The 16,471-nt window shown below is 48.4% G+C and overlaps 1 protein-coding gene across 1 annotated transcript in view; it reads left to right on the forward strand.

Annotated features, from left to right (window-relative positions):
* Positions 1-16,471, forward strand: part of RALGAPA2 (Ral GTPase activating protein catalytic subunit alpha 2) — a 281,692-nt gene that overhangs the window by 161,010 nt on the left and 104,211 nt on the right. Inside the window, exons 27-33 of the mRNA XM_060031295.1 lie at positions 527-635; positions 4,783-4,893; positions 6,174-6,242; positions 7,016-7,153; positions 7,628-7,811; positions 12,694-13,465; positions 14,302-14,373. Of these exons, the coding sequence (XP_059887278.1) occupies positions 527-635; positions 4,783-4,893; positions 6,174-6,242; positions 7,016-7,153; positions 7,628-7,811; positions 12,694-13,465; positions 14,302-14,373 (1,455 nt within the window). The remainder of the gene's footprint in view (positions 1-526; positions 636-4,782; positions 4,894-6,173; positions 6,243-7,015; positions 7,154-7,627; positions 7,812-12,693; positions 13,466-14,301; positions 14,374-16,471) is intronic.

Here is a 16,471-nt window from a genome sequence, read left to right on the forward strand (position 1 = left end):
ACTTAAAGAGTATTTTGTCTTAACACATTGTTTAAAAGAAGTAACAGTGAAACTTATTTTGAAAGTTGTACTCAGGTATTCTTTACGATAAAATACAGGATTTGTCCTCTGTTTTTGGTAAGTGTTGTGTGTTTTATTGTAAGGAAAACAATTACAGACTCAATTTCCAACAATCTTCTAAGATTCATGTTTTTGATTCTTCCTCAGAAATATCCTGAAGCAAGAAATTGTAATAAAAAAATTAGTTTCAGCAAAAATAAGTGATAATGTGCTGTGACAATTAACAGAAAATATACCATTTATTTCATTAAATATTTAATTACTAACCATTATGAATATTTCTATTTGTCCTGCAAACTGGTCTGTTGAGGGTACCTTATCTTTTTTCTCAAGAAGACATTTTGTTAATATGTCTGTAACTTTTGTACTTTGTAAACAAGGCTTAAAATATTTTGTCATTTGAAAATACCAAGAAAATGCATCTCTTCGTGAGAGTTTTCCTCCTTGTCTCCTTCTTTTTCAAAAGGTGCATTGCCATTTGCTCCCTTGGGGTCTGGATCTGTGAAGAGCTTGCACAGGGCACGAACCATCCTCAGCTGAGAGAGGCCGTCAACGTGATAGGCGTCACTTTGAAGGTATTGCCAGTTCGTCATGTGTATTTGACATTAAGCTGTTTCCCAGGTATTCAACCCGTTTTAGTTTGAATTAGCCCCATTTCTATTTCCCCCTACATTACAGAGAAGTTTTGATTCAGAAATCTTTTCTCTCAGAGCCACGTTGGACGTTCTGTGAGGGGTCCTGGCAAAGCCACCCATGGTTGCTTACCCACTGGCGGCTGCGGCCTGGCTGTCCATAGCCTGAGCTTCGTGGACCGGCCCAGTGGGTTCCTCTGGTGGCTGGGCAGCTCCTGGGGCAAGCAGGATGCCTGTCACCTGTGGGTTGGAGTGACAAGAAAGTGGGGTTTCATGCCCTGGCCTCCTCGGCAGGACCAGGAGAGACCAGGCAGCTCCTGGGCAACAGCCTGAGTGCTTCACGTCAGTGGGGCCTTGGGCACTTTGAGGATGTCTGTCTTCCTTGGCTTTGTTAGTAAGAAGAGCTGCCATGTGCTGCGTGCTCACCTCATGCTGGGCCAGATTTTTCTTAGTATTTCTGTAAATTTTCAAAAAGTTCTTTAATTTTTCTGTAATTATGAGGAGAAACATTAAGGCAGCAGAAGAGAATGTACCTGCCGTGTCGAGCCCTTGCCCTGTCAGGGGCGTCCCAGCGCAGTGCACGGACTGAGCCATGGAATCCCGCCACCCCTGTGGACACTGCTGCTTCCCCCATTTTAGAAATAAAAGAGAAGGCGACTAAGGGGAAGGCCAGGGAACCTGCTCCAGCTTGAATTGCTGAGAAATCAGAGGGCCAGGATCAGTCAGATTGGCCTCCCTTTAAACACTGTAAATAACAGAGGAGAACTCCTGGACAGAAGTCCTGGGCCCTGGGGCAGCTCCGTCACCTTTCAGTGCCTGTGTCGCCGTGCTGGTTGGAAGGGGGAGCACATCAATATAAGAGAACCGAGGGCCAGAGAGGAAAGAGCAGCCTCAAGGAACATGGGGGACGATGAGCGGCCACTCTGGGAAGAGGGCCTTAGGGGGCTTGGGGCTCTACCAGGTGGAGGAGAGCGCAGGGGAGGGGAGGGGGAGGAGGGGGAGGGGAGGAGGAGGAGGGGAGGGGAGGAGGGGGAGGAGACGGGAAGAGGGGGAGGGGAGGGGAGGGGGAAGAGGAGGAGGGGGAGAAGGGGGGAGGAAGAGGAGGGAAGAGTGCCTTAGGGGGCTTGGGGCTCTACCAGGGGGAGGAGAGTGCAGGGGAGAGGAGGGGGAAGAGGGGGAGGGGAGGGGGAAGAGGGGGAGGAGGAGGGGGAGAAGGAGGGAGGAGGAGGAGGGAAGAGGGCCTTAGGGGGCTTGGGGCTCTACCAGGGGGAGGAGAGCTCAGGGGAGAGGAGGGGGAAGAGGGGGAGGGGAGGGGGAAGAGGGGGAGGGGAGGAGGAGAAGGAACAGGGGTAGGGGTGGGGGGGAGGAGGAGGCTCGGCCCTACCTGCCCGGTTGGCAGCAGGGAGCACGAGTTCTGCCTGTGGGCTTTGCATGGCTCCGTCTCCGGGCTCTGCTCTGCTGGAACCGTGCCCTCCAGGAGCGCTTGGCGAGGTTGACATAGGTGTCCCCTCAGGCACGGGAAGGGCATGGGCAGCAAAGCTAGGGAAGCGCCCGCCAGGGGGTGTCGATAAAAAGCAGCCTCTGGCCGTGACAGCGATGGGAACAAAGGGCTGTGCAGCCTCTGGAGAAGTCCACTCGGCTACTCGTTTGTTGCGGGTGGGAGCTCGTGTGGGCAGCGGGGTGGGACTCTGCTAAGCCAGAGCCAGACTTACAGACTCCAGCGTCCTCATGGGCGAGTGGCAGCATCGGCGCTCGGGCCCTGCGTTCCTGCCCTCAGCCCCACTGTCCTCCTTCTCTTGCTCATCTTAGGAGCCATAGTCGACTCTCCCTTCCTCACCACCATGGTCCTGGTCACCGGGTCCTGAACGGCCTTCGATCACTCCCGCCTGCTGCCCGGGGCCACCCCTCCCACAGCTGGCTCCCTCGGCCTCCTCCCCAGCCCACCCCCACCCCGACCCCCATGGCCCGAGCCTGGACCTGCAGATCTGCCCTCCGTGCTGCTGCCAGAGAGGGACGTCCGTGAGCGGGCCCCTGTCTGCTGCACCAAGCTGCCAGTTCCTTCAGAGCAGGGACTGTGTCACCCTGTACCTGTGTCCTCTGTGCTGCTCATTCAGTGCCGAGTACATTGTTGGTACCCCGTGGGCATGTCCTGGTGAGCAAGTGGGTGATACGTTTCATCCCCACATCCCGCAGCCCTCCACATGTCAGGAACACCACCGCCCTCGCAGACCTCCACAGCGACTCTTCTTGACTCTTCTTGCCTTGGTGCCTGCACCCTGGGCCCTGGGCCCACTGCCTGGAAGGAAACTGGCCCCTGCCCGACCCCACGTTCTTCCCAGCTCAGCGCAGCTCTCCCCCTCCGTTCCCCCACCCCCCCCCCCTCCGGCCCCAGTGGCTTCTCTCTGTCATCTACCCCCACCTCTCACGCCTCATCCCTCTCTGCCCTCTTGTCTGCCATGTCCCTCATTTCACCATTGTCACCTTGTCTGTCTCCGGCCATAATGCAAGAGCCATGCCAACCTTATGTTTCTACCATGTGACCCGACCAGCGGGACGCAGCAGAAATGCCCCCAGTGCCCACTCTTACTCTTCCTCTCCCTCCACATGCCGACGTCCCCTCAGACCTCCTTGGGGCTGTGCTCAGCATTAGGAATACGACAGAGAATAAGATGCAAGAAGATAAACACACAAAACAACAAGCAAACAAACACAGGATCAGCTCTGATAGCCCTTAATGCCGTCTAGAAATTACAGCAGGGGAGGAGGATGGAACGGAAGAGCTGGAGGGGGTGGGCTCCACGCCTTTGGACAGTCTTGGTGGCCTCATGGGGGAGATGACATCTTGAGTCGTGATCTGAAAAATGTGGCAGCACCTGCCGAGTGCAGACCTGGGGAATGAGTGTTCCAGGCAGAGCAAGGAGCAGGTGCAAAGGCCCTGGGGCAGAAATAAGTCAGAGTGTTTGAGGAGTGGACAGAGGCCATGAGGGTCAGGGGGCGGGAGATCTGGGTGGCTGGAGGAGGCTGTGCAGAGCCCCTTGGGGCAGATGCTCTCACCCCAGGTTTCCTTGTGCCTGTCAGGAGGGGAGCAGTCAGCAACTGTTCTGTAGAAGTAAAACTGACCACCTTTCCCTTCTCATACTGTGATTTGTCACTGAGGTGCTAAATGTTGACTTCTGTTGTTTTTGTGGCCCTCTGGTCAGTTGGCATCTGCTTCCTGCCACCTGGAGCTCCTGGGGTGGAAATAGCTGAGACGCAAGTCCAGAGGTCTCCCTAGACAGGGACACAGATTTGGTGACAAAGCGTTCTGCCCTAGATGGTGGGGTGTGGATGGCAGTGTGGTCCAGGGTCTGGCCAGGGAGGGAGCACTGGGAGTCCTCATCCCTCCCCCACACCCACAGCCCACAGTCCCTGCGAGAACTGCCCCATTGCTGTGCCATCTCCCAAGAAACAGGGGCACCTAGAGGACCCTGAACACACGCCAGACGCAGAAAACAGATGCAATAATAACTGAATATCCCTTAACTTTGAATTATGTTCTCCTAGCTTCACATTTTTCACATTTCTTAGAATGTCATATGTGCAGGTTAAGTTTAATTTCATCGGATAGAAAGGCTTTTGATCAATCCTTGTTTCTCCAAGTGTAAAATGAAGATAGCGGCTGCCTTATGGAGCTGTTAATGAAGAGTTATCAAGGCGAAAATGAGCAGAATTCTCGTAAAAGGTTCAGTACACGGGGGGTACTCAATAATGTACTACATTTCAGTTTCCTCCAGTCGGCAAAACTATCATTTGTGTGATCTGAATAAGGCATTTGAATTTACGCTTTTAATTTCCAAATGATTAAATGGCAACTACTTGTTTCTATAGAATGTTATGTAAATTAGTACAGCTAGTCTAGCAGAAGGCAGTTACAGGACAGTGACCGCATACAAACTGTCTGGTGATAAGATACATTTTTCATATATTTAATGCACAACAGGGACATGGATCCCCAAATGGAGCTGGAAAGAAATCGTTGTGGGTTCTTCTTTAGGAATACTGCACACGTGAAGTGAGGTTATTTCGTTTGGGGTTTTGTTTTCTTTTCTAGTTTCCTAACAAAATCGTGGCCCAGGTAGCTTGTGATGTGCTTCAGTTGCTGGTTTCCTACTGGGAAAAGCTTCAGATGTTTGAAACCTCTCTGCCTCGGAAAATTGCAGAAGTAAGTCTTTTTCCCATAATGCTCAAACATCAGCATGTCCCTTTTATTACATTGGATATTTAATTAATTCTAGATACTCAAATAATGGTTGGAGAACCAACCATTAAACTGCCGTGTGAGTCACCCATTTTCAGAGTAAATTGCGCTGGTTCTTCTCAGCTGCGATTTCAGGCACCACGTAAGAAGCCACCAGTGTTCCAGGGCAGCCTTACACTTGGGGAGTTTGAAAGGCAAACACGGCCACAACAAAGAGACCTTTTGTCGATTGGGCTTCATTCATCCAGAGTAATTTGGATGGTGCCAACAAGGAGTCGGCAGCTGGTTGTGATGCCCTGTGTGTGTGGGCGGGGGTGGGGTGTGGGGGCCTCTCCCAGACCGAAGGCCCGGACCAAGCTTTCTGCCATAGCGTGATCGCCCGGCTGTAATGAGATTACGACTGTAATACCCTCCGTGGGGTCACTGGTGGAGGACGGGGGCGAGAGGAACAGGAAGAACATTCTCCACGAAAACACCCCGGACGTCAGTGGCACGTGAAGGTGCCGGCTGGCACAGGGGCAGGTACCCTCACCCTGTAGGTGTGGTTGGTAAGGCTCAGCCGTTCCTGCCAGGTGTTGTCGCTGCCCTTCTTTAAACATGCCCTGTTCTGTACACACCCAGTGCAGAGGAAGGGATATGATTTATTTTCTCTCAGCCCTAGACAAATTTCACCCGTGAGGTCACTTTGTTCTCTCAGAGATACAGCAGAAATCACAAGCGATTTTCAACCTCAAGGAACCTAGAGTGAAACAGAACTTTGGACGATAGGCATATAAGCTGCTGCAAAATGTATAGTTGGGTTTTAGGGCGACCATATAATTTATCACCTAAACTGGAATACCTTTGAGAATGAAAGTGGTGCTGTTACCCTGCAGCCGCAGGTGTGGGGAGACCTGGGGTAATTTATAAGAAAAGTAAATGGGAGCATCTTCAGAATTACTTTTGCAAGTATTTGTTGCTTTCCTTGTGAGAAGTGGAAAATGGAGATTGTGTGACTGCAGAGAGAAATACTCCTTCCTCTGGGCCCCCGATTTCACTGCCAGCAGAGTGGAAACAGGCATGGCCATCGCCTTCTGGTTTTCAGGTCACACAAATCTCTGAGGTGACTCTTCGCTTGATGTCACCTTCCTCTGGGAGTTGGCACCAGGCTGGCTTTAGTGGCAAGGCCGTCCTGGGCCTCCTTTCACGCGGCTTCCAGAACTGTTACTGGGGTCTGTTTGATTGGGAATTTGTCTTCTCTGCAGATCCTCGTGGCCACGATTGCTTTTCTTTTACCAAGTGCAGAGCACTCCTCAGTGGAAGCAGACAAGAAGGTAAGTGGCGCATCGGCCAGGTCCTCCCTAGACTTGGTTTTTTTTTACACAATGGCACTTTTTTTTTTTTTAGAATTTTATTTATTTTTTTATACAGCAGGTTCTTACTAGTTATCCATTTTATACATATTAGTGTATATATGTCAATCCCAATCTCTAGAGGGTTTTTTTTTTTTTTGCGGTACGCGGGCCTCTCACTGCTGTGGCCTCTCTCGTTGCGGAGCACAGGCTCCGGACGTGCAGGCTCAGCGGCCATGGCTCACGGGCCCAGCCGCTCCGCGGCATGTGGGATCCTCCTGGACCGGGGCACGAACCCGTGTCCCCTGCATCGGCAGGCGGACTCTCAACCACTGCGCCACCAGGGAAGCCCTCTAGAGTTTGTTTTTTAAGAATGTAATAAAACAGATGGCAAATACTATCACATGCAGGGCTATCCTTTATAATATCCCCTGTTAGGGGCTGCCGCGGAGCAGCTGGGCCCATGGTGGCCGCTGAGCCTGCGCGTCCGGAGCCTGTGCTCCGCAACGGGAGAGGCCACAACAGTGAGAGGCCCGAGTACCGCAAAAAAACAAAAAACAACAAACAAGGATATCTATAATATCCCCTGTTAGGACTGGCCCTAACAGCCTCTCTGTGAAAACCTCATTCATTTCTGTGTCCCTGAACAATGGCTGCGATGCCGGGAAGGTTCTGCTTCACTGAAGGTTTGCTGTCACTTGGGGTGGAGTCTGCGAGGCTGCAGCCTGAGGCTCTGGGTCTGCTTCGTCTTCCAGTTCCTCGTGTCCCTGCTGCTCTGCCTCCTGGACTGGTGCATGGCGCTGCCGGCGGGCACCCTCCTCCACCCCGTGTCCACAGCAGCCCTGGACGAGCAGCCCGCGGCCCGGACCCCCTTGCTGGATTACATCTACAGGGTGAGTCTCCCCCAGGCCTCGGGGCATGGAGCGTGGACTGCAGCATCAGAGAATCACCAAAACAGGTTTTAGGCATTCCCATACTTATCTGTGCCCTTTTGACAAGGATTTATGGGGGTTCAGCATTTTAAAAGAAATGAATGACTTAAGGAGTGAGAGCAGAACAGTTATCATAGAGAAGCAGTGGTTGCCCAGTTCACGATGCACTTTACCCAACTGCTATCGTCAAACAACTGCAGTTTGGTCAGAATCCCCCAGTGTTCATGGGACGTGGTCTGTATCTGCTTCGTTATGAAAAGAACTGTTTCTGTTGTAGGAATATCCACAGCCTTAGTTGGACAAAATCTGTTTATCAAAGGAAGAAAAAGTATAATGGTCCCAGTTATCTCCTAAGTGCTGTTGTAGTTTGACAGGTCGTCAGGGGGCAGGAGGTTGGGGGCATCCCTGGCACACAATCCCTTCCGTGCTTCACAGGTTCTGCACTGCTGTGTTTGCGGCTCAAGCACTTACACCCAGCAGAGCCGCTACACCCTGACCCTGGCTGACCTGTCATCCGCGGATTACGACCCCTTCCTCCCACTGGCAAACGTGAAGAATTCTGAGCCGGTCCAATTTCATTCATCAGCAGAACTGGGCAACCTGCTTACTGTCGAAGAGGGTAAGATTCTTCAGAATAGTCATCCCAGTTGACAGGAAAAGGAAAGACGGTAGCCATTTGTTAATACTCGCTGTGTTTCTTTTTAAGAATCTGGTGGTTGAAATCCAGGTTTCTAGAGTGCTCTGTGATAGCAAGTCCTTCCTTCCTCGTTTCCTCTCTTTTTCTATTCTCCTCGCCTTTCTTTTCCCATCTTAGTTAAATTTTGTATTATCGAGGACCCACGGGACCCACAAACCCACAAACACAGTCCATTTTCTGTCCCCAAGGAGCTTTTCATCTCATGGTGGCGGGGGGTGGGAGTGGCGACAGGATTCAGGCAGAAGGACTCGTGTGTGGCCCGGCAGCACCATAGGGGCTTCCCACGGAGAAGGACCTAAGCCAGACTTGGAAGGACGGGCTGACTTTGCGAGGAGCTGGTAGAGCGTCGGGACCAGGCGGGCATCACAAAGGGATGGTGTGAGGCCACTCTGCTCCCGGCGGAGGGCCCATCGTAGACATGTGGGTGTGTCAGGACCTCGGGGCTGTGCTTACCCCCCTAACCACCTTCTCCCCAAATGACAAGAGCCCATCTCTAGGCCTTGGAATATGAGTCAGCATGTGGATGTGTCATCTGTATGTGTGATAGATGCCATCTATATGCCTAGACTCACATACACACACGCACTGAAACTAGTGAACTCTGAAGACTGATGAATTCTTTCGGTGACAAATGTGATAATATACTATTGTTACTCAAGATGTTACCATTCGGGTGAAGGATATCTGGGCTCTCTCTGTATTATTTCTTACAAGTGCGTGTGCATCTTCAGTTGTCTCAAAAATTAAAAGTTAAGGGGCTTCCCTGGTGGCACAGTGGTTGAGAGTCCGCCTGCCGATGCAGGGGACACGGGCTCGTGCCCCGGTCCGGGAAGATCCCACATGCCGCGGAGCGGCTGCGCCTGCGAGCCATGGCCGCTGAGCCTGCGCCTGTGCTCCGCAACGGGAGAGGCCACAACAGTGAGAGGCCCGTGTACCGCCAAAAAAAAAAAAAGTTAAAAAAAAAATGTGGGTATAGAGTGTTAGATCATCCATGAAAATGTTATGGACTTTGCAAGTTAAAAACCTAGGCCTAAGAACAGAACCTGCGGGTAAAACTTCCTTAAAGAAGAAGGAGCGAGGGCGTGTCACCAGGAAGACAAAGTCAGGGAAATGGACAAAGAACCAAAAGGAGTCATTTCTAGGAGGTCAAGGGAAGAAAGCAGACAAGGAGCTGAAGAAGGTCAGCAGGGTCACAGGCTTCCAGAAGCTCGGGGAGGGTGAGACCAGAACAGCAGCTGTTTTATTTCCCAACCAAGTGTTTGGTGGTGGGTTTTGCTGAATACTTTGCACAGCGTGGTTGGTCTGCAGCCAGACAGCATGAGCAGGTGACCTGGGGCGTGACTGTTTGGAGCCCCAAGACGGTCCCCTGTGGGGCCTCCTGGGAAGGGAGGAAGGACACAGCGGCATTAGCCAGTGAGGGTTCAGGTCCAGGGCTGTGTTTGCAAGATTGCAGAGTGCAGGGTGTGCTTCTGGCTGGGAGTGGGGCGCCAGTCGGGAGCGAGGCCTCATTTTAGCTCCTTTTATAGATGAGCAGACCAAGGCAAAGGGATTTTCCCAAGGGTGTACAGGTCAGAAGTAACAGAGGTGGAATGTGGATTTAAGGTTTATCCACAGGGTCCTGGAACAGTGAATTCTTCACTCGGGGTTTTGCATAGTGGAGACAGAAGACTGATCGGGGCTGTGTTGCTGGCTGGCAGCACGAGACACCTCGTCACGTTGTGTTGCCCATTTGCTTCGTCATTTGTGGGTCTCCTTCTGGAGTCCCCTGTTCTTTCCAGTTGCAATCTTTTCTTGACACTTTTTTCCCACAGTTGTAAATTCAAAACATTTTTTTTTTCAGTAAAATGACCTTTGATCTATTTCTTTTTGCTGTTTCCTACCTTGTAGTCCAAAAACAGGTTCCCTGCTGATTATGACTCTTCACAGAAAAATGGCAGAAGATTAATAGGGTAATGAAAAAGGATAAACCTAAAATTGCACATTTAAATTTTTGTACCACTTTCTTTCAATGTCCAACACTCTTTGACTTGACCATTCATTCTCCAGAAAACCTCAGGACCTTATGCAAACTTGTCCTAACACAGCTCTGTGTTACTGAAAATGAGGTTTAAACTTCTATGGCAAAGGAGTTTTGAAATTCTCTAACATATTTACTAAGTTAAAAAACAAAGCTTAAAAACGTACTAGCACCCACAGCCTCTCTAGCCAAATAAGTACATCCTTGTTTAGAATGAAGAGGAGGGGCTTCCCTGGTGGCACAGTGGTTGAGAGTCCGCCTGCCGATGCAGGGGACACGGGTTCGTGCCCCGGTCTGGGAAGATCCCACATGCCGCGGAGCGGCTGGGCCCGTGAGCCTTGGCCGCTCAGCCTGCGCGTCCAGAGCCTGTGCTCCGCAACGGGAGAGGCCATGGCGGTGAGAGGCCCGTGTACCGCAAAAAAAAAAAAAAAAAAAAAAAAAAGAATGAAGAGGAAACATAAAGATATAGGTATTTCAGGTTAAACAAAACATGCCCATATTTGAGGGATGTTTTCATTCAGTGTCATTAATTCATCATTTATAACCACACTGTTTCTACTCAGATAACGTTTCTGATAAGCAATGTTATATTTTTATCTATTATTTTCAGATGATTCTTTCATAGACCATTTCCCACATTTGATGTAATTACTACTTTCAAATAGAGTTACAAGCGGGAGAGACCCAAGGGGAGGAACCATCAATGTCATGACACCTGCTCACTTTTCTCATCATTAATACCTAAGTGCTTAAGAAGAAGGGAAGGGAGGAGCTTTAAAAAAAAATGAAAGTTAAAGGACAACCTAACGTTACTGTTTTTATATTTCATCTCTAAATTTAGAAAAATAAATATTTGGAATATATTTTTGCATACTTTTTGGACGTCACAAGCTTGTTTTCTCATAGATGGAGTCTAGACTTCCTCTTTATTTTTCAGGGCAGCCCTGGGCAGTTGATGCAGCTGAAGTCTGCCAGGGAAGAGCAGTTCTTATTTCACAAATACTCCCTTCCTTACTTTTCAGTACCAGAGATATTTGGGGTTTTTATTGGGTGTGTCATGGTTTATGACTTGATTAACGTGACTCCAGGTTAACTTCCCATTGTAAAATTCAAGCACATTCATTAAAATACAAATTTGTATTTACTGCAAGTTGAAAGTACAACCTATGTAAGTAAAAGTAGAGGAAAGTCGCTTTTCCAGTTGTTGTTTTCTGCCATGGCCTTTATCCAGTTGGACCTTTCTTGTTAGTTTCGTAGCCTGTGCTACTGTGTCATCACCATGCGGTGTCTTACATTATGGACTTCTGAGCCCCCAGCTGGCTGCACCTTTGTTGTTGGAGCATTAACATTTCTGATGCAGCGTGTATTCATATGGGATGATAAGCATGAATAAAAAGCATCTGTAACTTTTGAAAAAGTTAATATGGACACAAAAGCAAAGGCATTCATAACTGTGATTTCAAGGGAATGAGTTGAGGTGTTTAAATTTCTCAGCTGTATGGAAATCATGCGCACTTCAGAGGGTCGGGAAGAAGCATTTCATTTCAGAGACAGATGTAGATGACCTTCTCTGCTTCTAAAAAGTTACGATTTTTAAATGAAGTTTTATTTTTCATTGTTGAATACAGGTGATTTCCTGTTCCTCAAAAAGAAAAAATTAAGAAGAAATCCAAGAAAAGTGAGGACAGTCTGATTCTCACTCATCACACAGAATTTCCTAGATTCTAGGATTTGATCGTTTCTAGGATTTTTACATCATAATATTGATGATGTATAAATAAGTCAGTTAGATTTCTGCTGTCTGAGAGGGAGGATGGTTAGCATGAGAAAGCATATTTATAGTTATTGATGTTTTAATTAATATTTGATTTTTCATGCTGTGAATTTAGAAATCAAGTATTTCCTAAACCTTTAAGCCCAAATTAGAAATCTTAGTTTGTTTAAATGTCTAGTGATTTTTTTTATTAAAAGGTTTTATTTTGACCTGTTCTTAGATTAATGCACAGTTCCCTTGTAAATTTGGTGGATTAAGATTTCCCTAACTGTTCTCAGGCTTAAGTAATCGTTTCAGTCCCTACTTGTGGATTTCATCTGCTTCTCCCTCATATCGCAAACGTTTCACACAGCCCCCTTTCACATGATATTGTCCAAGTCCTTCTATACATCTGAAGTCTTAAAAATTTTATAAATTAGTTGCTCCTGGGCATTTAATCATCAACTACAAATTCAGTGAAAGCCTTCTAAGTAATTCCATGAATTATTAATATATCAGATTCTGTTAAATATTTAAAATGACCTCACAGCAAAACATAAATAGCCACAATAATCCTAAAGCAAATTGCTTCAGATATATTTCAACAGTCCCAGGCTCAGTTCATCCCTTATGAATGTCTCCCGTCACCCACTGAGGGGAGCGAGGCCAGCTCCCCAGCCCCCAGCCCTCTGCGCTGCCGTCCTGTCCAACGGCAGATGTCCACCTCCTGGAGCTCCTAGAACTGTCACCCCTTCAGGATCGGGATCTGTCTCTGGTTTATGTCTGTATCTACACGTTTTTAAATATCCCTTTCCGAATGAGATCTTCACGTAAGTTGGTTCTTTCAGCCATCTATCTAACTTGTGCTTTTAAATTCAAGTAGAATGAATGTCAAAAAGAGAAAACGGGTGGAAAAAATCCCCAGACTAAAAAAAAACAATCCACCGTGCTAGGGACCGATTGCAATCCGGCGGTGGTCCTTTTTCACTTTCATTCTCCACTGTCTCTCGGTGTCCCTGTCCTGCTGTCGGCAGAGAGGAGGCGAAGGAGCGTGGAGCTGATCCCGCTGACTGCGCGCATGGTGATGGCACACCTGGTGAACCACCTGGGACACTTCCCCCTGCACGGGGGCCCCGCCGTGCTGCACAGCTTGGTCAGTGAGCACCACGACAACACACATGCCGACGCTGCCGAGCTCTCCCCCGACGTGTTCAGGAGCCCGAACCTGCAATTGTTTGTGTTCAACGATAGCACCCTCATCTCCTACCTGCAGACACCCGCGGCGGGTCCTCCCGGCGGGTCGCCAGAGGGCACCCCCTCGGACGTGAGAGTGATCGTGAGGGACATCTCGGGGAAGTACTCCTGGGACGGGAAGGTGCTCTATGGACCTCTGGAAGGCTGCTTAGCCCCAAAGGGCAGAAGTCCCTCGTTCCTGATCTCGGGCTGGCATCACCAAACACCTGGACCTCAGAGGGATCTTTCTCAGACTGAGGAGGGGGAGGACGTCCTCAGCAAATTACTTGAAAACATTGGCCACACGAGTCCCGAATGCCTTTTACCGTCACAGCTCCATCTCAACGAGCCTTCCCCACCCCCGTGTGGAATGAACCGTGCCCAAGAGAAGGAAATCACCGAGATCCTCCTGCGCCAGAGCGCACAGGAAGATGAGTATGTCCAGAGGTGCGACTTGGACGTGGCCATGAAGGTTGCCAGCCAGGAGCCGCCATCACCGGTGGAGCCCCGGGGAGCCTTTTACTTCTGCAGGTTGCTGCTCGATGACTTGGGAATGAATTCCTGGGACAGAAGGTAACGATCCACTGCAGACCTTCAACTGTCTTCTTATTTTTGTGTGACAGTTCTTATCAGTTTGGGGTTTGGGAAGCAGAACAGAAGTGGAGATTTTTCTCTATTTCAGGATTTATAGCTTATTTTCTGCTAAATTAAAGCTAGAAATGAAATTAAGTGGGCTGTACTGATGCACAGATGGAATTCCCAACATCGGTTGTGTATTTTAAAGGGTATCAAGCATTTACTCTGTGTGTGTGTTTAAATTACTGCTCTGTCCATTGTTGCTTCTGCCATCATTAAAGATGCCAGTGGACTACAGAGATGAATAAGCCACAGTCTCTCCTTAGCTCTGGTGAGGGAAGAAGACTTAATATTGAGTTGGCCAAAAAGTTTGTTTGGGTTTTTCTGTACCACAATACCCGATACAACTCTGATGAAAGACAGTGTGACTCAGGACCTCTGGAAGAACCGCCAGGCCATCCAGAAGTAGGGGGCAGTGGAGCAGACTCTGTGGAAGGGGTGGGTTTGAGCTGCAGAGATGGAGAAGAGTCTCATGGCAGAGCTGACAGTGGAAACAGAGATACAGGCACACACACAAGTCATACACTCATGGACCACAGCCACCCGTTGTCCCTGGACAGTAAACCGGATGCAGTGGAGTCATGATGCCTTCGAATATCTTAAGAATGAAGTTCATTCTATAGGCTTCGGCCACAAATCTTTGGTGAATGATGTAGTTGTGGATGGGTAGACAGATGGATGGATGAATAGGTAGGTTTGTTCATTGACTGATTGGAAAGGGCAGAATTGATCCGTGATCACACGACTTTTCTTCCATTCCTTTTCCTTTATAGGAAGAATTTCCATCTGTTGAAGAAAAATTCAAAATTATTGAGAGAGCTAAAAAATCTGGACTCGCGACAGTGGTATGTGAAAGTATATCAAACCACCTTATTCCTGTCTGTCTTTGTGTGTGTGGGATGTCGGATATGGCTGCAGAAGTGATACCCCTGCAGAGACCTGGCAGCTGGTGGCATTTGCGCAGGCCATACCTTTGGTAGTTTTACTCTGTGCAGTAAACTTACATGTTTGCTACACAAGGAAGAGGTCCCCTAACCTCTGCCTTGATTGAGAGCCTTTCAGCCAGTGGACACTTGTTCTCATTTCATCTCTGCAGCCCCTCTTGTCCCGCCGGCCCAGGTCACAGAGCCGCCCATGTTCACGGACCTCGTGGTTGGGAGCCTGTGAGTCTGACTCCATGGGCTGGCGTGCAGTGGTCTCTGCTCTGCGGGGTAGGCAAGGTTAAGACCCCGGTGCTGTAATCAGGCGCTCTCTAGCCCTAAACCTCGTTCTCCAGAGCAGGTCAGATCTCAGATCTACCTCTTTTCTGTACAATCTTAGAAGCAGTTCCAAAGATGAGCTCCAACCAGTGTTTGATCTGGGGAAATGTGTGCTTCCGAAAACATCTTAGTCCGGAGCTGGTGTTGTACCGGGTACATAATGGGTGCTTGGAAGAAATGAATACACTGCTGCCTTAATCTTGAGTTTTTAAAAACTGATTTAAAAAAAAAAATAGCTTTCTGCTCCTCTTGTATTCCCTTTAGGAGCATCGTTAGACATCTCATTAGAGAAGAAAACCTGAAGCCGTTATTCCTCACACTGTCCTTCCCCACATTCAGTTTCCTAATAGTTGTTGTGCTGCTTTTTCTCCAGAGGAAGAGACTGAGTTCTCTGTGGAAATTTGGGGGGGTGGATTTTTGCTGAAGGGCTCAGGGATTCACTGCCCCTTCCCTCTTGTCCTCCAGTAGGAAACAAGCAGTCACTTGGGTTCCAAACTCAGCTTTTCAAACGTACGCTGAATTATTTCATGCTCCTTCGTATTAAGTGAAGACATTGGTATCTTGTGATTGTGGCCAATTTGTTGGGTGTTAATGCACTTTAGTTGCATGAGGTACAATCGAAGTCGCTCCCTGGCGGGGCTGTTGCAGTATAATATGGCTTTGGAGAGCTGATTGGCAAGTCCTCTCCCCCCCGATTAACCTTCACCTAAAACCCCAACTCCTGGATTGAATGTCTTCTCAACATCTAAAAAGGTATCCACTTACTTTATGGTAAAGGGTGTTTTCAAGGTTCTTTTTAGAAAAAAAAAAAACCAGAAATAAGTTGAGGGCTCTTTAGCTCTGAGATCCCACGTACCAGTAAGTTAGCAGGTAAGAACATAACCTCGGCCCTCAACTTCCAGTCAAGATGTTTCTATTTATTTCTGGCGTCAATTTATTTCCCTGCTGTCAAGGCAGAGTTTCTGCTTAGCATGTTCTTAGGAAAAGGAGAGACCACCTCACAGCTACGATTTGTATACTGTGAAGTTAGCAAAGCTGTAAATAATGTGATGAACGTACATACAGATTAAAGAAGGCTCCCCTTTTCAATATTAACACCTCTTGCCACCACATGGTAAAGTGAAAGTTACAGTCGTGTTTCTTTGTTTGGCTTTTTAACGTGACAGCACAAGGAAACTGAGCGATTCTGGTCTATTCTTAATAAGAAAGAAAACTGCATTCTAATGAGGAAGAGGAAATGGTTGCTTTTCTGTACGTGTGGCCCTGAATTACCTGCTCCTTCGAGCACTGGCCCAGCAGCTTGTGGATATGAAGTGCTGTTGATGTTGCTAATTGTCATTGCAAAAGCCTGGCTCTAATAAGGCCAGACACAGCTTCTGCATCCTCCCAGGCTCTCTGCGGCGCTAACATTTTGGAGGCTGTGAAATTTGATGAGTGTTTACAGCTAAAGGTCACCTTTGCTCACACCTCCATCAGTCACACAGTCACCGGGCCGAGCTCTCTCTGCTCCACATTGAGTTGATGAGGACCTGTAAGCAGCTACAACATAAAAAACTTGGACTTTAAGGAGAACAAACAAAATCATTTCAGATAAACCTGAGATTGTTTTATGTATGTCAAGTGTATAGAATAGAGAAAAATTAAATGCTGAGGACTTTTAAATATATAGACAGAGCTGCAGAAA

The sequence above is a fragment of the Delphinus delphis genome, chromosome 15 (genome assembly GCF_949987515.2).
Source record: "Delphinus delphis chromosome 15, mDelDel1.2, whole genome shotgun sequence".
Taxonomy (NCBI): domain Eukaryota; kingdom Metazoa; phylum Chordata; class Mammalia; order Artiodactyla; family Delphinidae; genus Delphinus; species Delphinus delphis.